The 24,727-nt window shown below is 38.6% G+C and overlaps 3 protein-coding genes and 1 long non-coding RNA gene across 6 annotated transcripts; 2 read left to right on the top strand and 2 right to left on the bottom strand.

The window, feature by feature from the left end:
• The first annotated feature begins 112 nt into the window (after positions 1–112).
• otol1b (otolin 1b) lies at positions 113–2,911 on the top strand. Its single transcript, XM_030152637.1, has 5 exons — positions 113–192; positions 654–1,069; positions 1,208–1,297; positions 1,838–1,909; positions 2,016–2,911. The coding sequence occupies exons 2-5, from the start codon at positions 667–669 to the stop codon at positions 2,909–2,911; spliced, it is 1,461 nt and encodes a 486-aa protein (XP_030008497.1). The 5' UTR covers positions 113–192; positions 654–666.
• A 1,154-nt stretch (positions 2,912–4,065) lies between these two features.
• LOC115430975 (Fc receptor-like A) lies at positions 4,066–6,250 on the bottom strand. The gene is made up of 6 exons (XM_030151192.1): positions 6,030–6,250; positions 5,918–5,953; positions 5,442–5,729; positions 4,973–5,245; positions 4,602–4,874; positions 4,066–4,492 (listed from the first exon to the last, which is right to left on the bottom strand). The coding sequence occupies exons 1-6, from the start codon at positions 6,052–6,054 to the stop codon at positions 4,185–4,187; spliced, it is 1,203 nt and encodes a 400-aa protein (XP_030007052.1). The 5' UTR covers positions 6,055–6,250; the 3' UTR covers positions 4,066–4,184.
• A 479-nt stretch (positions 6,251–6,729) lies between these two features.
• Positions 6,730–15,905, bottom strand: rabgef1l (RAB guanine nucleotide exchange factor (GEF) 1, like). The gene is made up of 9 exons (XM_030151580.1): positions 15,761–15,905; positions 14,945–15,130; positions 14,627–14,799; positions 14,096–14,274; positions 13,648–13,729; positions 13,416–13,548; positions 10,340–10,431; positions 9,992–10,248; positions 6,730–9,585 (listed from the first exon to the last, which is right to left on the bottom strand). The coding sequence occupies exons 1-9, from the start codon at positions 15,766–15,768 to the stop codon at positions 9,160–9,162; spliced, it is 1,536 nt and encodes a 511-aa protein (XP_030007440.1). The 5' UTR covers positions 15,769–15,905; the 3' UTR covers positions 6,730–9,159.
• On the top strand, positions 14,837–24,016 carry LOC115431320 (uncharacterized). Of its 3 annotated transcripts, none has more exons than XR_003937078.1 (4): positions 14,837–14,887; positions 18,652–18,727; positions 23,306–23,587; positions 23,747–24,016. It is a non-coding gene; the product is annotated as an uncharacterized LOC115431320 (long non-coding RNA). The 3 variants fall into 3 exon arrangements; XR_003937077.1 differs by having other exon boundaries at positions 14,873–14,887; positions 18,604–18,727; XR_003937076.1 differs by lacking the exon at positions 14,837–14,887 and having other exon boundaries at positions 18,489–18,727.
• The last annotated feature ends 711 nt before the right edge of the window (positions 24,017–24,727 follow it).

Raw genomic sequence — 24,727 nt, 5'->3', positions numbered from 1 at the left:
TCCTTGGGTCAGCTCCAGTCTGCCGTAGTTGGATTTCAGACCTCCCCCTATGTCTCCTGCAAACATTCTCATTGGTGGGGATGTTCATTCGCCCAAGGCTGGCAGAGATATCAGAGAGACCTGGGGCTCTTGGTGCTGCCTCCAAGACACCACTAGAGAGGATAAATGACCATACCACTTATGCATAACTGGGTGAGTCTAATTAACTTTGTTAAAGGATGCATTTTGCAAATAAATTAGTGTTCTATTGTGTCTAATTGAATATAGATGCTTAACAGTCACTATATATTGAGACCAAAAAACTTCTTGGTTTTCTGCAAGTGCATGAATTCACTGACAAACAAGCAGAGAGCATAAATTAAATTAGCTTTGGGTAAATGCAGACATAATGGGTCACCAGTGGCCCATGATTAAGAAAACTGTGGATGTAGTTGAGAGAATAATAAATTGAGGAAAACAAGTTTTAAAAATGCACTGAAACAGTAGTGAGAACAAGTCAGAGACACATTTTGCTAATCAGTATTGTGTAAGGGATTTTTATATTTATGGTTTCCATCTGGTGATTTTTTTTTGTCTTGCCACCTTAAAGAGGAAATGAAATTAGTCCACACAAACAGAGGAAAGGTGTAGTGTATAAACTCATCTGTTCTTAGATCCCAGTCAACCATGAGGATTCTCTCCTGTCAGACGACTTTTGTGGCCGTAGTTGTGGTTGTGCTCACTGTGGGGTCCTGCGCTGAAGCTAAGACTACCCAGAAGCCCAAATACCACTACACCAAGAAGCCGGTCCCTCAGGTCACTGTGCACAGCCCCGTGACCACCAGCATGCCCAAGACTCTGAAGATAGTGGCTACACCAGCCCCGGTGGAGCCCCACCCAGTGCCCACCACAGACAGGACCACCTACCCAAGCCATGACTTTCCACAGTACTATGCTGAGAACACCAACCCCCCTGGTGCTGGCCCTGAGAACTACACTCTGGATTATAATGAGTGCTACTTCAATTTTTGTGAGTGTTGTCCTCCTGAAAGGGGCCCCAGGGGGCTGAAGGGAGACCGAGGCCTGGCAGGTATAAGACTGAGTGTTGTATTAAAATGAAAGAAAAAAAAATGTTATTGATTTTCTATTTTTATGTTTGTTTGTTTGTTTTTTTGTTTTTTTAAAAATAATTATTAAAGTATTTTAAAATGCCTCTGTTTGCTGACAGGGACGCCAGGTGAGAGAGGTCTTACAGGACCACCTGGTTTACCTGGACCACCAGGTCTAATTGGTCCTACAGGGTTTAAAGGAGACAAAGGTGGGTATAAGGTAGTCATATGCAGATTCAAAATAAATAACTATAATCACTGAATATATTGAATAATTTATAGATCATGACAATAGAAATGGCATACTGATGACTTTTCACACTCATTCTGAAAAACTACCAGAGATATAATACAAAACATTTAACAAGATTAATGATTCACCTTATTCCCATTCAACTTTGCTGCTACAAGTACGTCTCATTGTGTTCATGGCAGACCAAACAGCATGGCTCGTGCACACACACACACACACACACACACACACACACACACACACACACACACACACACACACACACACACACACACACACACACACACACAACATTTAAAACACTCTATAAAATATACATTCTTCAATGCAATACAGATTCAAAAGCACCATATAGTTAGTGAAAACAAAGGAGCAATACAGTACAGTCTAGTGCAAAATAAACTTAAGATGTGCTTATTTAGTAGACTACATAACAGTAGCAAAATTTTGTTTTTAAATGTACTGTTAGTTAATTCATTATTAAATATGTTTTAAGGGGATAAAGGTGACAGAGGAAACACAGGGTCAGCTGGGTCACCTGGAGTTTTAGGAAAAACGGGACAGAAAGGTAAGGACTGTGCAACTGGATAAGGATATTTCAAAATTTTTTGTTTAGGTTTTTTTTTTTTTTGCACGATTTTAGTGTTTCTGACATGGCTTCCTTTACTGTGCAGGTGATATTGGCTCAAAAGGTGAGAAAGGTGAAAGAGGAATACAAGGTCTCAGAGGTAATGCTGGAGAGAAAGGAGAACCTGGCTTCAATGGGACTGCTGGGGAGAAAGGAGAACCAGGAAAAGAAGGTCCTCCTGGACCTCAAGGACCACCTGATTCAGGTCCAAAGGGGGATAAAGGGGATAAGGGAGAGTGTGGCACATTTGGAGAGAGAGGCCAAAAAGGTGAGAGAGGGGACCCTGGCCCCCCTGGGGTTCTAGGAGGGATGGGAATTCCAGGTATAAATGGCAAGCATGGTACTCCAGGTCCTGTAGGTGTCAGAGGTGATCCTGGACCCCCTGGACCACCAGGTGAGCCAGGAGTGAGAGGGCCTCAGGGTGTTCAAGGCATAAGAGGGATGCCTGGGCCGAAAGGGGACAGAGGTTACCCAGGGATGAGAGGGGATCGGGGCTTCCGTGGGTTCAAAGGAGCTAAAGGGTCTGGGGTTCCCCAGAAGCGCTCAGCCTTCAGTGTAGGGATCTCACCCAGAAAGTCTTTTCCTCCGTCTGGCTTCCCAATCCGATTTGATAAGATCTTCTACAACGATGAGAACCACTTTAACGTCACTTCCAACAGCTTTACATGTGTCCATGCAGGGGTCTATGTGTTCTCCTTCCACATCACCGTACGTAACCAGCCACTGCGAGCCACGTTGGTGGTAAACGGTTCACGCAAAGTAAGGATACGGGACTCCCTCTATGGCCAGGACATCGACCAGGCGTCCACTCTGGTGGTGATGCGGTTGGTACCAGGTGATCAGGTGTGGATGGAGACTCTCAGAGACTGGAATGGGGTATATGCCAGCAGTGAAGATGACAGCATCTTCTCTGGATTCTTGCTTTACTCAGACAAGGTCTGACATTCACGAGGCCAGTCTTTGTCAGCACTGTGGATATCTACATCTGCTGCACTGTCCCAGCTTAACCAAATGTGTTAAGGCCAAATATCGGTGGTGCTACTCTATACTCTCTACTTACGGACTGCTTGAAAACTGTATTGTACACAAGTCTGAAAATTTAAAGACTGGCAGTATCATGATCATGTTCATTTAATCATCACATTTTTTCTATTACCCCTAAAATAAAACAATGAAAAGAAACACCTGCACATGGTCTGACTGATGCTGGTATATTTATTCATGACGCTTCAAACAAACCATTCTCATCAGGTAAATGAACAACAATTGTTTGTAAGTATCATTGATCATAAATGCTAGATAAATTATCTAATCAGATAAAAAAAAAAGGTCAGTATTGGCAAATTATATACACAAAACAAAGATTAAGTGCCAGTGTTGTATATTGAACTTTTATAATACATCTTTTAATCCAAATGATATAGAATAAAAAAACAACATATTTTAAAAAGGAAAATGCCAATGTTGACACTTGGCTTGAATTTAAATTGAACAAAAATTCCTTTTTATTTTTTATGAAACTAATTACCTTCTTCAAACCCTATAGACTATAATGTTGCTGCAGAATGTACTTAGCTTTTATAGTCCTTGAATATATATACATATACATGTCTGTATATGATGTATTTACTGAGAGTGAACTACAAGTCATGCCCTTACATAAACATCATGACCCCATATAACCATTACCTCACTTCTCTGACTCAAAATAGCCCAGAAGTTCCTTTTCAGACTAATTTGTTTTCCATCTCTTTCTTCCTCTTCCATGGAACTTGCATGTTCTTTTACCTCATAACCACACTGTCACTGATAACCAAGGACAACACATTGAAATATATGATATATATATGTTATGTATTCAGAAAATACCACTGATCTGAATCATTAGTCTTAGTTGAAATTTGGTGCAATGTGGTTTTGTTGTGGAAATTGATAACACCCTGTTACTGCAACGTTACTTATACACGTTTTTATTATATTATTATATTGAATTACAGTTGTTTTGTACAAAGAGATTGTATTCACTGACAATAAAGTCAAATACAGTGACGCATATCATTGATTAAAAGTTGTATTTTTTTTTTATTTTGACATCTCACATAAATCTTCATGAAAATTACAGCATAATGGGATTGTTACAAGAAGCTAAAATCATCACACATTATCCTCCACCATTATTTTCTTTAGTGATCTGCATGTAACATATGATAACTCATCACTCCATTTCAGCATCTGGAGAATCCCCAGACATTTCACTGGACCCCCCAGATGCATCTTCAGTCTCTGAGGCAACAGTTTGGTTGTTTGCAGACTGGAGTGTGGATGATGGAGTGGTTAGTGCTGGCTGTGAGGTCATTAGAGGAGGCTCTGAGGACTGGGTGCTGTCCATAGTGGGTGCAGTGGGTGGATGGGTGGAGGATTGGACCTCTGAAGGCTCAAATGAAGGGAATAAGGTCATGTCTGGGGAGGCTGAGGTCCATGGGTCGCTGTCTGGAAGAGGTGGAGGCTTCATTGTCTGTGTTCCTGTTGGATCAGACACAGTTTAACCTGAGTTCCACTGAGAAGCTGAATTCAGGAGGACAATTATCAATTCAGTTCTGGGTGAATCAGGTTGCATTTTATCTGTATGTACCTGTCACTTGTCCAAAGCTCTTAGGGTCACTCTGCCTGGAAACCCCCATCTGAGGCACCATGGCCATGCAGGTGAATGTGCCCGGGCTTCGTGTGACCAGGATATAGTTCTGAGAAATAGCCATTGCCAGGTGCTTGTTATTCTTGTAGAAATAGAAGTACATTGGAGGTGCAGGATCCCTGGCGTTGTATTGTACATGGCACACAAGTTTCATATTTGATGGATTTATTGGTTTGTCGTCAACAATCTCCATTATTGGCTGTGTCAAAACCTCTGTGATGATAACAGAAAAGAGACATTTATGAAGTCTGGTGGTAACGCTACAACCAAACATATGACTTGTAAGTAACTGTAACTGTGAAACATCTCACCTAAAACCTGTAGTTGAGTGGCAGTTGAAATCACAGAAACTGTATGTCTGAATGTATCCCAGGAGGCTCTGCAAGAGTACAGCCCTCCATCCTCCAGAGTCAGATTGGTCAGGTGCAAATGTCCACCAGAGCCATTCTGTCTCAACACTTCAACGCCGTCTTTGTACAGAATTGCCTCACGGATGGGGGGGTTTCCTCGGACATGACAGGTCATTATCAGGGATTCTCCAACAAGTCCAGGATGTGGTGGGACCTGCAGGATGGCCCACCCCCCTGAACACAGAGAAAGGTATCACTTCATCATTCTCATAAAAATAATAATGATAACAATACGGAAATAATTTCAGCTCGTTTTGCTATTAACAGTGACAGATAAACATAAAATAAGTAAATACGCCTACTCAGGATGACAGCTAATAAATAACAATATGAAGTAAGAAGATATTTCTGCTGATAAACCAGATCTCACCATCCACAGTGATCTCCACTGGCAGACTTTTGAGGGTATGTATCTTTCCAACAATAGAGTTCCTAAATCCTTGGCAGTAATATTTCCCACTCTCTTTAATATTTGCATTCCATAGGACTATATTTTCTCCATTTTGTGGAAGCTGCTTCGACCCTCTGAACCACAGGTAACGCCAGGTGAAGTTGTAGTTATCAGGAATGCTGCATCTCAGCCGGACACTCTCCCCAGAGAAGACTTTTGAGTCTCCAGATGTGATCTCCACAACAGTTCTAAATAACAAAGGGGGGACTACAGAGAAAAACCAAGGATTAATAATGATTCATTTCTGCTTTCAGTGCATTTACCAAATACTTTCATTGGTATATTTGCTGATAATTCCTCTGTACATTGTGCCATTGAAACTTTTAATCAGTAGGAAACCTAAAAATGTCCTCCATCACTGCTTAAATTATTAATTTTAAGAATTAGGTACATACCCACAGGTTGTACAAGCTGCGGCAGTGTTGAAAGCACTGAAAAAGTGAAGAACCACAGATGAGACATAAAGGTTTAAAGTACAAATTTTCTGATGAATCACAGAAAACTCACCTAAGAGGGAAATAACCAGGTCCATTGTGACTGCTCTTTTTGAAAAGAACCAGGGATTGACAGCGGTGTTTTATTTGTAATGAAAAGGGAAGTGAAAATTATGGGTTTTTTAGCCTTTTACATACAGGAAATCCTCATTTCCATGAAAAATTGTCTCTCATTTCTGATACAAGTGTGATTTACATTGTAAGCATATTTTGTAGGCAGTCATAAAAAAACTAAAAAAAAAACCCATAAAAAAAAAACAGGAAAAATAACAAAGATAAGCTATAGTGCTGTATGAGTGAAATTAGATACTTCAGCTTTACTTTTTGGTAATCTAGTTTACTTCCTCTTAATTCTCATGTAATTTTGTTAACCCCATCTAGGGTGTTGGCCTGTCCTGAGAAACGTATTACTTGGGATATACAAAGAGGAAATAAAAGTAACACACTCATAAGACTGTGCCTATGTCCACTGAAAAATAAGAGAATAAAAATTCATAAATACAAAATGTATGTATATTTTAATAATCCATGTGCAAGTAAAGTAAGCCACATAACAAACTTCTAGTAACTGTAATTGTTTTATCTTGGCAAAAATGTGTATTTTTCCTAATTTCATCAGTACAACTTTCCAACACTAACAGAATTCACTAAGTGTAACATGTCAGTTATTAGCACTACCATGTGAAACATGATAAAGACAAGCTAGACAGAAACACTGTTTTCAATTTTTATTTATTATCATCATCATCATCATCATCATAATCACACACCCATAGATGCAAATAAACCAATACTGCTGCAATAAGTTACATTTAAATAAAAGACAGTATTGACTTTGTTTTTCCCATGTGATAACAAACCTATAAGGTTACAAAGTGTTTGAAACTTTTGAAAATATCAGGTAAATGGCTTCTGCATACAGTGCAATATGAAGTTATTCAAGCTATTGTTAAGATCTGCATTAAAAGCCGTTTGTCAAACTAAAATTGGACACCAACTGCACATGGGCTATACTGTTGCAGACATCAAGCAACGCAAAGAAAATCTTAGTTCATGAGAAAGGGGTTAAAAAAAAATCTGCCCTTCACATTTTGCAAACTGGGACTTTTTGAACATTTCTTCCACTACAGGGCTGTCAAATCCGCCAGTCAACACCACTGTTTTCTCTGAAGACAGTGAGCATCATCCTTTAAATGGAAGCTTATTATTCACTTCCTTCATTTAATGTCTTTTTAAAAAAAAAAAGTGCTTAAAAATAAGTTAAATGAAACATATTATTCTTCTGCACTAGTAAAGCAACAGGCGTTAGGAGTAGTTTCATATCAGGTGCTTACAAAGAAAACGGAATCATCATCATCTGGTCTACTAACCCCACAGAGCATAAGTTCATTCACCTAAAATAGACTTACATTAAAGTTGGACATGCTTCTGCCACCCTCTTCAGCCGATAAAAGTATTGATTGAAAATGTTAATTGCTTACTATTCACTCATTGGAATTTTTGTCACGTCTTCAAGCAGTGTTCTTTAACAAGAGTACTACTGTAAATATTACAGGATTAATGTCTCCTATTGCATCCAGAAGAGTTGATACTTGCCACTCTATAGAAAAATAAAATCACTTCTGTACATCCAGCTTCTGACTGGAGTGAGAGGTCTGGCATGAAAACAAGACTACAATATTCACACACAACTGGATTTTTATGATTTAACAATATTCATGGGACATGTCCATGCAATGCATACTCGCGCACGCACACTCTCGCCTGCATGCTAGACTCACACAAACTCTGTTTCTCAGGAAATTACCTCCACAGGACGGGGAAATACACAGCAAACACAGCACAAATCACAAGCATGAGTTGGAGGGTTATTTCAGGGAGAGGAAGTTAACTTTCCAATTCAGATTTTTCCATTTCCTTTACCAAGAACATATTTTACTAAAAGTTGCTGTTCCAATCATGGATACTATGCAGGTAGCCTTTAAGCCTTCAGTCAAGTTACAGACGCGCACATTCAAACACATAAGCTACTCACACACCTGGAGACGTCACAAAATAACGGCAACAACTTCGCCTGATAAGTCACAAATGATGACAGAAAAAGGTTTAAAAATCCCTTCCAACTTTTTATCCCATCTGTAAAAAGCAAAAGGATGAAAAAAGTATTGAGGTACTGAGGATGTCATGACAAACAGATGATCAGGAAGAGCAGAGGGCGGAGTCACAGCTCCTTTACCCCAAAAAGAGCCATTCGAGGTGATCTGGACGTCACTTTGTGGAAGGATTCCCTGCACGTCGTATAACAAGGACGCAAAGCTCATAAAGGGATTATATGTCCAAACTGAAATGGACTGAGCCTGAATTATCTGAGCCTCATGATGACATGGCAAGACAAAGGACACCTGAATGTGAACTAAAAGACAAACCAAGTCTCAAGGCTTCTGCTGTTTGTGGTGCATTGGATCCATCACTTTGTAACCAGGACCAACATCCTGAAGAGTCCTTGGCTTTGCCACACTGCTAAACAGTTCCTAATGTTAAAGGAATTGCCTTTTCACTTTCTTGCTGAAAACAGAATGATAAGGTTCACACCACTCATATATCTGTCTATTATGTATATTGCTACAGCTAGGAGATGGTTTGCTGAGTTCAAAGACTACTAGCACAGGCAGTGGCTAGACTGGTATTTCTAGAGTCGCCTCTAACACAAATCATTAAGTAAACAAATGTAAGATTAAACAAATAAGATTAACATAGGGAAGTGAATATATTTTGTCTGTGGCAATGCTTCCGGGATTTCTACAAATTAACACTAACCCCTGCTAGTTGTCTTAACCGTAGCTTTAATATGTCAGACAGATATAGTGAAGTGCTTTTGTTAAATGACTTTTAGCAAGAAGGCCAATAATTGCATTTCCCTGAACACCAAACTATTATTTTAATTCCTTAATTTCCATGACAGTTCAGTTGTAGTTGCTGTTGTAGGGATTATGGTATGCTGTCACCACAATCTGGACCCTGATGGATGGAGTGGAAATGGGACATGTATCAGATGGCCACTGTATGTGCATGTGGACAGCAGGGTGGAGGGGAAGGGTGGAGTAAAGCATCTAGAGGGATTTTTGAGAGCAGAGCTCCTTGTATCAACCAGCGAACACTTGTGGTTGCAGCGGTGGAGGCAGGCGCTCATTCTCAACGTTATCAGAGTCTATTGCTGATGCTGCTGCAGACGTTGTCCCACTTGCTGTGGTTGCAGTCGGGTTGTGTGTCTCTTGTGGAAAGCTTTCTAGAACACTCTGCACCTTTTGCTCTACCTCATCTGTCCAGTCGATGAGGTCACTCTCCAGCTGGCGGGCCTTCTCGATGACCCGGTCCTGCCTTTCGCCAAGGCCGGTGAGCAGATCTAGCCGCTTGTGGACCTGACTCAGAGCTGCACTGCCTGGGGAGGAGGCTCCAGCTCCTTGTGGCCAGTGTGGGGACGCCTGGCCGGACATGTAGAGCTCAAACTCCTCAGGGCTCAGGTTCAGAGACTGGCCATCCAGCTTTTCAATGAAGGCCACTGCACAGCACTGGAGTGGGAAAGAAGTGGAGAGCATTATTAAAAGACTTTGTTTTGGGTGTCACTGCTCTTCAATGGCTAATTTTGCAATTAAAGGCTTCATACAACATTAGAAAATATCATTTCTAAGCTCAAGACAACTGTGATAAATGTTAACAGCCTAATTTCTGTAAGGGATTCAATTTTCTTTTACAATCACTTGCTCTAAATTTCTTCAGTACCTTTTTCTTCCTTTTCTGCAAAGGCAACAATGTACAAGAGTATCTACGATTACCTTAGAAATGGAGCAGGCTAACATTAACAAATGAACAGTTCCCAACACAAAACAGAGTTCATGTAAGCACACAAATAAGCATGAATCTTACATATTAAACCTTTAAGTCAGCTCATAATAAACAGATGACACCATTCCCTACCAGGTTAGTGAAGTAGTATCCATCCTCTCCAGTCATAAGCCTGCTGGGGTTGCAGAAGCGGGTGATGTACTGGATGTTGGACTGAAGTCGTGGAGGGTTTGCTTTCAGGACAATGTAGATAAGCGTGGGAAGGAAGTCGTCTGCAGACGCTGCCTCTTTCTTGCTGATTTTGATGGCATTAAAAATGTGCTTGCTGCAACGTGTGATGCATGCCAGCTTGTCCTTAGGTACACGTTTCGAATCCATCTCAATCACATCTGGAATAAGGGGGAGGTTTCATCTTGAAATTACACTAAATATTTTCTACCAAGTACAGGTAATGTCCTAAAAACTACAATTATATCTCACCTGTGATGGCTTTGACCACACTGTCAGACACCTCAGGGATCTCTTCATCTACAGGAACACACAACATCTCGATGGTGACCCAATGTAAGGCTCTATAACAGAATAAAATCAGGATTTTAACTGAAATAATGCTTATATAGTCATATTGTCTGTAGTTGTGTTTCTTTTACTCAGAGGTTATGGATGGAAAATTCCCAGTGCACTGTATTGGGTACTTTTAGTTCTGCGACTCTAGTCCTGGGACAAAAAGGTTTCTTCAGATCAATGTCTGTTTTTCCACTAGCTTTGCAAAGGTATGCAATTTTCACAGTATAATAACCATGTCACACATGGTTAATTATGTTTGAAACTTGAAATTATTTATATTAAGGGAAATATGTGTAAAAAGTGTTTATTGTGGCTTTGCTATAATGTCCAATAGTCCCCCTTTATGTTGCATCTTTCCTCTATTTTCAGGAGTTCAGCTCTGAAGTAAGGGTGGAGTGTATTTAGAAGATCATGTAGTTAAATATGCTCAGCTGCACTTAAATTACTGCCTCGCTGTCTTGATTGTTCAGTCAAAAAGCTGTTTATTCGACTGGACATGCAACACGTCAACCACATTCCTCTTGTTGTTCAACTGCAACTCGATGTAGCCTGCTGGAATAATTCTGGCTTCTGGTCAATATTTCATTCAACATTCTCCTCAACTGCATGCTGAAAATGCGGAGGAAGTACGACCATATTAGTCCTGTGCTCAGATCTCTGCACTGGCTTCCTGTGGCTCAGAGAAGAGACTTTTAAACAGCTCTGCTCGTTTATAGGTCTCTCCACGGTCTAGCACCAAAGTACATCTGTGACATGTTGGTCCCATATGAACCATCTCGGACCCTGAGAACCTCACGGACTGGTATTCTGCTGGTGCCCAGAGTCAGGACTAAACATGGTGAAGCTGCGTTTCAGTTCTATCCAGCTAAACTCTGGAACAGTCTTCCTGATGACGTGAGACAGACCTCTAATCTGACAATGTTTAAGTCCAGGCTGAAAACAGCTCTGTTCAACTGTGCATAGAACAGCTGAAAGGGTTCTATCTGCACTCTTCTCTTTTACTTTGTTTTAATTGATTATTGTTTATGTTTTATTGATTATGTTTTAATTGTAATTGTGTGTTTTTAACCTGTCTCTTTTCCATTTTTGTAAAGCACTGTGAATTGCCCTGTGTATGAATTGTGCTATACAAATAAATCTGCCTTGCCAGAGTTCTGACAAAAACATATGCATTTCCATGTTTTGTGGGTATTTAGATGTTTTGACATGAAGGCTGATTTACCCACTTGTTTTCCCTATTCAAGAGCCATAGTAAACGACCGGCTTCTAACACTGGCACAGCTCAGACAAAGTGTACAGATGGATTTGTGTATTTTAGATAACTCGTCTTACATTTATGCAGTCTCATGACAGATGATTGCCACCTTGTGGACAGTAAATGAAAATACAATGAACCAACATAAGGACAAGAGCAAACACAGTACATGGCTCTTACAGTCTATAGGAAAGGTAAGAGGGCTGTGCAGCTACTGTTTGAACAGAAATAAATTGGGGAGAAAAAGCCAGCAGCCCAAAGTAATGTCTTTTAGAAATAAATTGATAAAAGTGTACTTCCTTTTAAACAACATGAATAGGAGAGAAAAAAGAACTTGCAGAGGCAATATTCTCTGTTTGGTTATATTCTTTCTCCAGTACCTTAAAGTAACACAACAGACTTTTTCAGCCTTCAAAATATATTTTCAAGGTCACTTTGGTAGTACAACAACTCACAACAGGTTCAATTACACTTTCGTCATCACTCCAGAGCATCTGTTATCTGGACTGCACTGGCACTATGCAACTTCTGGGTTTGGGTACGATCCCCTACAAAAAAAGAACTGCAAAATTTGACTGCTTTACGGCATACATCACTGATAGTCATGTAATTGGCAGATGCAAGCGCATGCAGCGACTGGCAGTAAGGATTTTGGCATGCCTGCTTTTGCACTTTTATGTTTGTTTTAAGGAACAAAGGAGATGAGCTCCAGGGCAATGTTCGCTTCCAAAATATTTTAAGAACTGTTGTCTCATGGTTTTCACTGAAACATGGCTCACAGAAAAGGACCACAACTCCGATCTTCCCATTAATGGCTTCAGGACACCCTTCCAACTGGACCGCAATACTGAAGTAACAGGTAAAACACAGGGAGGTGGGGTATGTCTGTATATTAATGAACGATACTGCAGCTCTGTCATTATCAGAGAACAAATCTGTGCACCAGACATTGAAGTTCTGTTGATGTCATTACGCACTTTTTACCTGCCCCAGGAGTTCCCTCTGGGGCAGGTACGGGGGGCAAACCCCCCTAGAACCGGGAAAAACAAACGTTTAAAAAAAACAAAATATGTCCTGCCCCCTCAAATTAAAGTTTGCGAAGTTTCAGGAGGTAGGGAAAAGGTAAATGAGCTTCACAAAAGTGGGAGGCCTAGAGGAATTAGTAAGGCATTTTAAGTTTCACTTTCATGCTGATTCTGCCTCCCACACTGTATTTGATGTTGTACAGAGACTGCAAACTATCTCACTGGAGGCTCTGAACTTTATATTGGGTGATTTTAATCATGTCTCACATAGGAAGACCCTAGTAAATTTCCATCAGTATGTCTCCTGTCTTCCCTCAGGAAGTTTGCCAACATCAATGACTTGTCAACAAATGTGTGAGTATTACCGAGATAGAGACTTTACAACAGGTGTTACAGACAATATCGTTTCTTGACTTTAGGGGGACACCGCGAGCAAAAGTTCTGTGGCATTGCTTTAAATAAGCAAATGTATATATGTGATATTTCATTTTTTGCTATAGTATACCATCACAAATCTAGTTTCTACTGTGATCTACGGATCTGTAAAGATAAGAAAAATCAGTCTGATGTGGAAAAATGACAACACTTCTTGCACATCACTTTTGGGTATGACAATACAGTGAAGCCTGGACTTATTCATCACATGGCTTCTTCTGTAATTCCATGATAATGTGCCAAGCCTCCATATCTTATAACTTTGTGTGCTGACCTGATTCTCTTCTGTATGGCCAAATCTTTCTTTTCATCATCAGTAGTCTCAGGACAGAAGACTTCCTTGTAGAGTCGAGTCATCATATATTTTTCAACTTCATCCATAACACTTTCGACATGTTCAGTGGAACCTGAGTAAAGAAAAACAGATTTACAGAGCAAATGCATTAGACACAATAAATGATTTGTGATAGCATAGCTGTTCCTTTATGCAAAAATAGAGGTAGTGCCTTTGAACTGGGTCTGGAGACGATCTGAGAGGTTCTGGTAAAAGTCCTGCACACACTCTGACAGCTCATCAGCTCCCATATCCTTCAAAAATTCAACCAAATGGAAAATTCAGTTAGTTTCACTATGGTGACATATATCACAATTTGATAAATAAACTGCAGCATTCATATTCACATGCTGCATTTCTTATGACTTCTACAATGACTTAAGGGAGCACATACTCTGATCTAATGTGTATAAAACATTTGGGGGTAACAATATAATAGGATCTTACAGAAAACCACTCATAACAATTTGTCCCTGAAAAATCTGTTCTCCAAATGTACAGAAGAAAACAGAGGCAAGACAAGAACAATTATTTGTGGAAAAGAATGAATGAGTAAATCAGTTCCTTGAGGCCAGTTTCTCTCAGTCACTAAAAATATTGGATTATTCTCTGCAACTTACCCGTTTATAAACCATACTCTCAGTGAAAGCCCGACACTGTTTAAAGATCTCCCTGCCAGATTTCAGAGGCTTGAGAAAATCAATGAACTCTCGTGTTGCATGATCTGTGTCTGCAGGGGGATGGCGGCTTGATGAAGAGCTGGGGCTTGGACTGGATTGAGTGTCAAAAGAAGTAGTGTCTGGAAAAATACAGATGGCGTTATTTGAATCAAAGCTCAGAGACTGGCATTATTTTCTCCCACACATAAATCGTCTTTGCGTCAGTATAATAGTATCTGTTGCAAGTTAAAAGCTGTAAAGTTAGGGATGTGGTTGGACTAAGTGAACAAAGCAAATAAACAAGGCACAGATTTTCCAGTAACACTGGTCACCAGAGATTCCACATCAACAAAAGCAGAAAGAAAATCAAATTAACATTTAATCTTGTCAATAAAAACATCACATTTGGCAATGATTCATCTAACTATGACTTCAAAAATAATAAAATAATAATCAGTGTATCCCATAGCTGAATATGCAACCAAAATATACCTTTTTTTGGTGGTGTTTTTGCTGAGGGAGTGAAAAATTTTGTGACTGTGTTGACTTTACTGGACTTTTCCTTTGTTTTCCTTTCCTCAAACTTGCTGAAGGGTGTTATAGTCGGCTGTGATTGGGCTCTCTGATGTCTGCTTGCATAAGCTTCCTCTTCCTCTCTTTGCAGCCTGGAAAGCAGAATAAGGATGTAGCCACACTGCGACAGTTTTCAGGTGGACAGACGGACACAATAAATACTAAGAACTACACAAAGAGGTAAGAGAACATAAGACACACTGTCTTTCTGTTTACACATATTACACACAGACTAACCTCTCAGCAAGAGCCCAGTCTTCTTGAATCTGTTTTTGTCTTTCTCGCTGGTTCTCCTCTCGCCAGCACTTTGAGCACAGGCCCTGCCAAGCTGTGTTGCCATAATAACCACATCCTTTCTTGCAAAGCAGCTCCGATTGGTCCAGATGGATCCCGCGCCGTTCAGACCGCTGGCTCATCATCCTTCACCAAGTCAAGAAGACTATAGAGGGGAAAAAAGAATACAATATTTAACAACAAAAGGCGATTCCATCTCTTCATATTGTCACATTGACACGGATGCTACTACTGATTAATGGATTTGATGCCCAAGCCTGCACACAACTTTTGTCCAAGTCGTACATTTATGAATATAGACCAAGCTTATCCGCGTACACTTCCATTGTTAAATCGGAGGCATGCGTGGAAAGGTCACACCCTATTAAGAGCTTAACTTGACCTCTTTATCGAGGTTGAGTAAACTAGACAGAAGAAATGTACTTTTGACCTACCGACATGTTAGCATGGACACATAGCAAGCAGCAGTCAAGTGACAGAGCATTCACTCTATTAAATCCCACCAAATACCAAATTTTACTAATTTGTTGTTGTTGTATGTCGGTCTGAAAGGATATCCCGAGCTTGTAATTTAAAGCTCCATAGCGGCTCCTTTCAAACTCAAAAACGCGAAATCAACAATCTACATAACCTACGGCTAGCTACCAATCCTCTCAGCTAATTACTGAGCTAGCCTGGCTAGCTAAGATAAGCAGCAAGATTAACGGCATGACATTGAAGACAGTCTAGGCTAAATGTTTGATTTTTATGTCTACATACACGCTCATTAGCAGTGTGAAACGTTATCGGGAAAAGTTGTCGTCGCTCCTGCTCCAGTCGACAATGACTTGATGTTTACATTAGCCAGGCGGCTAGCTTCTACCCACAGCCATTTTGTCTGTCAGTTCTTTCATCTTCTTCTCTGCTTTTCCATGTTGCTACAGATATAGTTCAAGGGTTTATCGCCACCTAGCGGTAGCATGATGCAACTAACAACACAGAATGCTTAACTACTACTATTATTACTAATCAGTTACAACTAACAAAAAACAAAAACCAAAACAATAATTCTATTGTGATATGAGACTAGTCTGACTACTTTCACTTATTTTCCTTGTTTTTGATTGTTTACACATTAGATTTCACATCTTGCACTCTACTGAAAATGTAATTATTGAATAGCAACCTTCCCTCCAATATGTTTTCCAAGTTTCTATTTCAGATCTGTTGTTAATCCATTTTCTGCCTGCTGCCTGGCAGATGGTACAGGACTGCACTCACCAAAAGTCTGTGTAGTGGCTGTTTGTCCATAGTTCAATATTGGGACTAAAACAATCAAATGGCCAATGTAGTACTGTCCAGAACTAATGTTTACACTGGACAATTAAAATTATAAATGTCCATACCCTATTATGGGTTTGATTTGGGTTTATTTACCATTTTGCCTCAAATTCATACACAAAGATATCAGCTTCTTTGCCACCTGGTAAAAAAACCATGCATGCCGGTGCTCACCAAACCCAAACTACTTTTATCCCCTCATATGTTAATTTCTGGCTGGACCATTTAAGCTGAACATAATCGAAAACAAAGAATAAATGTTCTAACTCAACAAACCCACTTAAACCAAAATCATGCGAATCAACATTAGCAAAACAAACTGTAGCTCCATAAGACTGAAATACAGCTTTTTCCACCTGACTGTCAGGCTCACTGTCAAACTGTTCGAGGACCTGTACTAAACTTCATATTTGTCACACACATACACACACACACACACACACACACACACACACACACATGCACCCACGCACACACACACACTGCTGTGGCAGCTTACACTGTAGCTCAAGTCTATGTTTTAACTTCATCATGTGTACTATCACTCAATCATCTGTAATGTAACTTATCATATGTGCATTATTATAATTTTTATTCATCTTATGTACACAACTCATCTTGTTAACGTTTATATTCTCACTTTTAGCAAATGTACATAGTTAAATTAAATTTTTTTTTTCCTATATGTCATTTCATTGCATTGTTGAAATGCATATGACAAATAAACAAATGTGAATCTGAAATAGGAACAACAACTGAAATATTAATGCAGATGGTCATCAAGGTGCACCCTAACCCAGACCCCCCCCCCCCTGCTCCCCCCCCCCCCCCCCCCTTTTTTTTGTTTTTTTTTTTTAGTTTAGTTTTTGGGGGGTTTTTTTGTTTTTACATTATTTTTGTCTTTTGTTTACTAAAGGGACAACTGTGCGTTTCCAAGAGAAAAAAAAACATCATTAAATTAGTTTTGTGTGCATGCTAAAGTTTAATACTGCAGAGCACTGGCAACGGGTAATTTTAAATATTATGATTACATTCAATTTCAAAATCACTTTTAGATTAATGTTGTGGAATAAAAATTGCATAAATATTAAGGTAAAGCAGAATTATCCAAATTTTTTTTAACATAGAAAGCTAATGCTGGACACATATATAGGGTGGGGAAGCAAAATTTACAATATTTTGAGGCAGGGATTGAAAGACAGTGTATGACCAATTAGTTTATTGAAAGTATTGAGAATCCATTTTGCCACAAGAAAATTTACATAATAGAAAATGTTTTTATTCTAAGTGTCCTCCTTCTTTCTCAATAACTGCCTTCACACGCTTTCTGAAACTTGCGCAAGTGTTCCTCAAATATTCGGGTGACAACTTCTCCCATTCTTCTTTAATAGTATCTTCCAGACTTTCTCATAATAGTTTTGCTCATAGTCATTCTCTTCTTTATGTTTATGTTTATGTTTATGTTTACGCATTTGGCAGACGCTTTTTTCCAAAGCGACTTACATAATAAACAGTCTTTATGGACACTCCAACTATTTTTGAAATCTCCTTTGGTGTGAGTGCATTCAGCAAATCACACACTCTTTGACGTTTGCTTTCCTGATTACTCATATGGGCAAAAGTTTCTGAAAAGGTATGGATAATAGTGTTAGGTATGATTATGACATCAATATATGTTTGGTTTCAAAACAATTGATGTAGTGCCTGCTGAGAAAAAACAACTAAATGTTCATTGTAAATTTTGCTTCCCCACCCTGTAGGCCTATTGAAAAACAAAAGATTTATTTGTTATTCATTATTATTTTAATTATTATTCATTCGTCATTATTTTGGATAATGTATCACAGTGCCGCTTGTAAAGCTACATAAAATGGAGTTTTATGCATTAAGTTAACCACCAAATTATACTATTCTTCCACCACTAGGGGTCAGGAGGAACATTAGAATGCATGGTCTTATTGAATTGGGAAGAGGAAAAGTGGGGACGAACCCCCCCCCCCCCCCCCCCCCCCCCAATAAAAATAAAATAAAATAAAATAAATAAATAAACCATTTTTAGAGGCCTACATTAGCGGCTTCATGTCTCTCCATGGTTTGGAAATGGATGCTTGACTCCACCCATTGAGTGATTTGGATAACATCTGAATTCACTGCAAAAAGTCTGAGTTTCCGTTTGGAGAAGTTGCAAGGACTTACAATGATGTAGAATTAAAGGCCGAAAACAGCTGTAGACGTTTAATGATCCCATATTTAGAAAAGGTGTGATAGATTTATGTTTACAGACGTGGGGATGTTCAGGGTAACCTTGCACCTCCTCCTACCTCCTAAAGCCAAACGCATCCGCTGGAAGGAAGTGCGTAAAGACTGACCGACGGGGTTCAGCTACTGATCGATGAACGATGGCAGGTAAGATATGGTTTAAATGCAGCTATATAAAGTGAGCAAAATAACATAGCCCTGCGTATAAGTGACTAAACTCCAGTGTGAGTTAAAAGTATGAGGATCAGAAGAACTGTTGCGCCGCGACTGGTCCTTATCCACGTTTGCGCGCAATTGTTTAATATCACTTATTTATGCGTAAAATGAAAATGACAGCCTGGTGCAGTTAGTTCTGATCAATCACATGAGCAAAAAGACGCGATAATGTAAGCTTTTAATTGTCTGTTTGCTTGGAGTAAAATTAGTTTCGTTTTCAACTGCTTGCCTCGTAAATGCCTTTGGGAGTAGAACATGTTTTTCTGTACATCCGCTGAACTTTAACCGTTCCGCTTCTCTATAAAAACTAACACTGACAGAAAAAGAGTTGAAGAAGTTGAATGCAGTGGTTAAATTGGTTACAATTAGTAAAGATCCTATTTTGATCTGTTGCCTTAATGATGTTAGTATAAAAAAACAAACAAAAAACAACAACTTCTGGGTGTGACCTTAGAAATACTTTATCATTTACACCACATGATGTTATAATAACGACAAAAATCTGAAAATGCACAACTGTAATCAAAAGACGGTTAGAGTTTTAACTGAAAAACCGCAGTACTGTCCTGTGGTATTTCCTAGTAGTGTAATAAAGAATAGCAATTACAGATGTGTGGGAAGTGTGTGTGGTCATATAAGAAACAGATTATTATAGTTATTATTGCTTGTATTTGAAGGAATTATCCGTAACGAAAAGTTGCATTTATTTTCTATATTGCAAAAATATCTTTCAGTCAGGATAGCCATGCATACTCATCCAGAAAAAAGAGATAAAACAGGAAAATAATACTTAGATTTGAATAATTAGTATAACAGCGGCTCTTAAATAATGATGATAACTGAACAGAATTAATGTGCTGATGTGTTTTTGCGGTGTGTGTTGTGATAGCCTGTCTGGAGTGAAATAAACAACCAGTATTAAAAATGTTAAGAAGTTTTTGGTTAATAGAACGTACACTATTGTCCATAAAGTTGGAACAATTTTGTTTTCAGAAAAATTCCTTTTCTTATACCTACACATCAGTAATAATGTTTGATTGGGTGCAGTGATTACATACTGAGTCCCAGTTGCACTTTATTTATCAAGAATAAATCACACTTTCATGATTATTTCATGAGGAGAGGTATAAACATTTTATTCCAATATTTAAGGGCAACAGAGCAGTTTAAGAAGGTAAGCTGTATGGTTTAAACCAGGGGTGTCCAAACTTTTTTAAAGAGGGCCAGATCTGATAATGTGGACATTGCCAGGGGCCAGTGGTCCCTTCAGACGTTTTTTAAACAGTAAAAATTACATATAAACGCGCTGTTCTACAACAAGTTTATTTTCATTGTCACAATATCATTTTTTTAAATGGCAGTGTAACTTAATCTAAGCCACTCAGGTGTGAACAAATTAAAAAAAATAGTTCTGCCTTCCTTTCACATCTGGAGTCAGATAACATAGAACAAACTGTGGAGTATCTGAAACATCCAAGTTGATACAAATCTTAACCTCACATTCATTTTAAACATGACTTATGTGAGTAATCATTACTCATATATTACTCAGTAATGCAAAGTCTGTTAACGTTTAAGATGAAAACATATGACTCTTACTCTTGTCTTTCACAAAATCATTCAGAAAGTAATATTTTGTGTCATATCTACAAGTACATAACACCAGTAGTTACAGGCAACTAACCTGGCAACTTGGTAGCCTGCCTTGGTGGTGAATTCACTGAACTCAGGTTCACATGAAGAGTCACTGTTGAGTTTAAAGCAGCTGGAATTTGCTTCACTTTTTCGGAGCGCTAACTCCCTGCTAGCGTGTCGTATGCGTTAGCATGTTTTGTCTGCTAGTGTCTCTTTACATTGAATTCCTTAAACAAGGCAACAGTCTCTTGACAAATTAGGCAAACATAATTGCCTCGATTTTCAGTGAAAAAAATTGTAATTCCCATCTCTCCTGGAAGCCCTCACTGTCAACTTTCGTTTTTTATTTACAGGCGCCATGGTTAGAAATTAGCGAAAAGGGTTCACGGTAAGGTCACAGAGCCAGATAGAGTTAGAGTGGTGCTGCCACCATGAGGTGAAAGGAGAAACTGCATTTTGAACCTTTTATGATTCATGTACTCGGTTCAACAGTCCAGCGGGCCATAAATAATACATTATAAAACTGAAGCTGTGGGCCGTAGAAAATGTGACCGCGGGCCGTGATTGGCCCCCGGGCCGGACTTTGGACATGCCTGGTTTAAACTATGCATAAAATAGAAAAGAAGGAACGTCCTGGTTGTTAATTTGTCTATAAATTAACACATGATGTTGAGTTAATGTGTTACAGCTGTACCTACAGATCTGGCATTTCACATATCATTGGGTAAATATTTGAACATGAACAATCCGCCTCCCTCCAAAGCCCCGCCCACTTCCCCCTGCCTGAGCCCCCCCTCCTCTCACCTGACACACGGTGGAAGGGGAGTTTATGGCAGGCCAACTCTATTACTATTTGAGTTTCAATACTTGGTGGATTTCTTTTACATTTTAGTTCGACACACACTTATTAGGAGCATTTTAAGATGACAAAAGAAAAGTGTAAAAATACCACATCATACGGTACAGCTTTAATCTCTATATATGAAAAGAGCAGATGAATGTTAATTACTATATTGTGTAGCGTTTGTGTGTTTTGTTGTTGCTTATGTTGGTATGTAATTGTCTTATGTAACATTGTATTTGTGTATATGAAGTTATTTTTGTGTGATTGTCACAATGTAATTTTTAAGTAGATGCCAGAAGTAATAGTTGCAACAACTCTGTAGCTAATAATGATCCTAAGAGTTGAAATTAGATCAACCCATAAAAACCCAAACATCCACCGGCAATCAAAAGCGTCTATTGATCTAAAATGTTTAATACCTGTTTATTCACTAATCCTATCAATACATGTAAATAATTGGTGCAAAATGCAGTTTATTATCTTTTCATGGTCATCAGATATGACCCTTTTGGATGTTCAGAGGCTGTGTAGAGAACGTGGAAACACCGTCATCTTCTGCAACAGTGATTCACCAGTAAAACCCATAGTGGATGGACACATTTATTTTGATATTAAGTTATTGATATTTTTGGTGAAAAAGTCACTTTTTCTCCAGTTTTCTCTGTTTTGATATAATAACATTTGAATTAACGCTGAGTTTTTGTGAGCATCTAAACTAAATATAGGACATTAAATGGTCTCTACACTGAGGTCTCTACACTGGCTCCCTGTCTCTCAGAGAATAGACTTCAAAATTCTCTTACTAGCATATAAAGCACTGAATGGTTTAGGCCCAAAATACATCAGTGACCTTCTAGTCCAGTATGAACCATCCAGACCACTCAGGTCATCTGGTGCAGGTCTGCTCTGTGTTCCCAAAGTCAGAACTAAACATGGAGAATCAGCGTTCAGTTTCTATGCTCCATATATCTGGAACAAACTACCAGAAAATATCAGGTCTGCTGAGAGTCTGAGTTCTTTTAAGTCAAGGTTAAAGACTCACCTGTTCACTGCTGCCTTTGACAAAAAGGCTTTTGACTTTTTAAATTTTATATTCTCTTTGAAACTCTGCACTGCAACTCTTACTTTAATATGTGTGTGTTTTTATTTTTATTTTTATTTTTTTTATGTGTTGTTTTCTTACTTGCACCTTTTACATGTTTCTTTTATAATGTTTTAAATGTGTTTCTTTTTGTTTCTTTTATTTCAATGTCCTGTGTGAAGCACCTTGAATTGCCTTGTTGCTGAAATGTGCTATACAAAGAAACTTGCCTTGCCTTGCCTAAATGTAGGAAAATACACAATTTACAGTGAAAAATGCAAAATACAGAGGATGATATTATAACAAAATGGTGGTAAATCACTTATGAAAGATTAAATAAAGAAAAATAATATTTGGGCACAAAATTAGCACTGGGTCTTTGTGAGTTAAATGAAAATGTGATACTTTGCTTCAGAGATAAACAACACAGCTGTGTTTGCTTATTATTAATTCCACCTCAAGCAGAGACATCATCATTATTATTATTTTAATTTATTAGGGACAGTACATATTAATGAACATCTACAATGATCGCAGCTGTAAATATGCTAGATTGCAGCAACAGTGCTAATTTCCATCTGTAGTCCGTAGGCAGGTGGCAAGAATGACAACTGACAAAAGACAAAACATCATAACAACACACAAAACAACACAGTGAGGACAATCTACTGATGGTCACAGGATTGGTTTTCCTTCATCCAGTGTTTTAAGTTGTAATTTGAAGGAGGCATATGATTGTGAGTTTCTTATGTTGAGTGGGAAACTGTTCCAATATTTAGTCCCAGTGACTGAAAGTGTAGTTAAAACACTATGAGTTTCAAACTAATGCCATTTGAAATAATGTAAAATCCGAACACCGTGACAGTTGTTATTAGGTATAATGTTAATATTAATTTCAGACATTATCCGTTTTAACTGTGCATTTTTATTGTCTTCACTGTTCTTGTAGCACGGCTTGGAAACGTGAGGACTCAGCTTGTTGACAGACTGTCCCTAGAAGTTATTAATCAGATCCTGGACCGTCTGTTCGAGGATGGTGTCTTAAACGAGGGAGAGAAAGACGGCATAATCCAGGCCAACCAAAAAAGATCTGACAAGGCACGTGACCTCATTGACATAGTGAGGAAAAAAGGAGACGTAGCCAGCGAGAAGATGCTTGACATCCTTCAGGATAGAGACCCGATGCTTTGTTCATCCTTGGGTCTCCAGTCTCAATGAGCCATTAAACCAGGTGAGCTGATACATTTCAGTGGATCATGTTGACATTAATAAATGAAGCAGATATTCGTGACAGTCTTGTACTCCAAGAGCTGAAAGCTGCGTCTCTCAATTATTTTGTGAAGAAAGTGCACAGATAGATACATAACTCTAAATGTTGTCATGTTTTCAGGTGCTGTGTTCCAGGAGGAGCAGAGTTGATCCACAGTCGTCTCCAAAACCAAGACACTGAACGGAGAAAAGGAAGACTGTGGATTCATCCTCATCAATTTGACTGACTGGTGTCATATAAACTGTGACACGATTTTCAGAATTGGCATCACACCATATAATGCGACCATAATAACATCCTAAGACTACTTGTCCCTTTATAGACTTAGAATTATGTGTTGTATTTCAGTTCAACTTTTATAATTTTGTAGTAAAAGTTTGACTAAACTGACTGTGTTTTGCAATCAAATGGATTTTTTCAAGGTTTGTTGTTGTTGTTTTTTTTTCAACCAGTTTGTTTCAATGGGTGTGTGGCCTTCAGGGTAATTTTGGAATATCTAGTCCTTTAAAAGTCATTCTTATTCTGTCAAAACATTGTTATATCCTACTATGTTTTAGGAGATAAACAGATTTCAATACATTTCCATAAACAGCTGCCAATGACCAAAAGCATCTACTAGTTTAAGATGTTTAACAACAAATGAACTACTAATCCGATCAATACCTATTAATAATCAAGGTAAAATGCAGTTTCTCAGCTTTTCTTGCAGCAGTAGATATAACTCATTTGGACGTTCAGAGGTTCCATAGTGAACATGGAAACACTGATGTCTTCTACAACATTGATTCACCAGCAAAACCCATGTAGTTTAACAAATGGCAATGGTTGTAGACACTTATTTTTATGTTCGTTCAATGATATGTTTTAGAGAAGGACTCAATTTTTCTTCAGTTTTCTGTATTTTGATATTGTAACCTTAAAATTTACTCTGCTTTTATGGACATGCAAATAATTATTGAATAAATACAGGAAAACACCCAATTTCTACTGAAAGATGCAAAATTCAGAGGATAATATAATAAATGGTGATAAATGACTTAGGAATGGTTAAGTGCAGAAAAATTTTTTTTTAAGTTGCCAGCAAAAATAGTTATATCTTTA

The sequence above is a fragment of the Sphaeramia orbicularis genome, chromosome 13 (genome assembly GCF_902148855.1).
Source record: "Sphaeramia orbicularis chromosome 13, fSphaOr1.1, whole genome shotgun sequence".
Classification (NCBI taxonomy): Eukaryota; Metazoa; Chordata; class Actinopteri; order Kurtiformes; family Apogonidae; genus Sphaeramia; species Sphaeramia orbicularis.
Note: the sequence above shows the minus strand (reverse complement) of the source record. Positions and strands in the feature narration are given on the sequence as shown.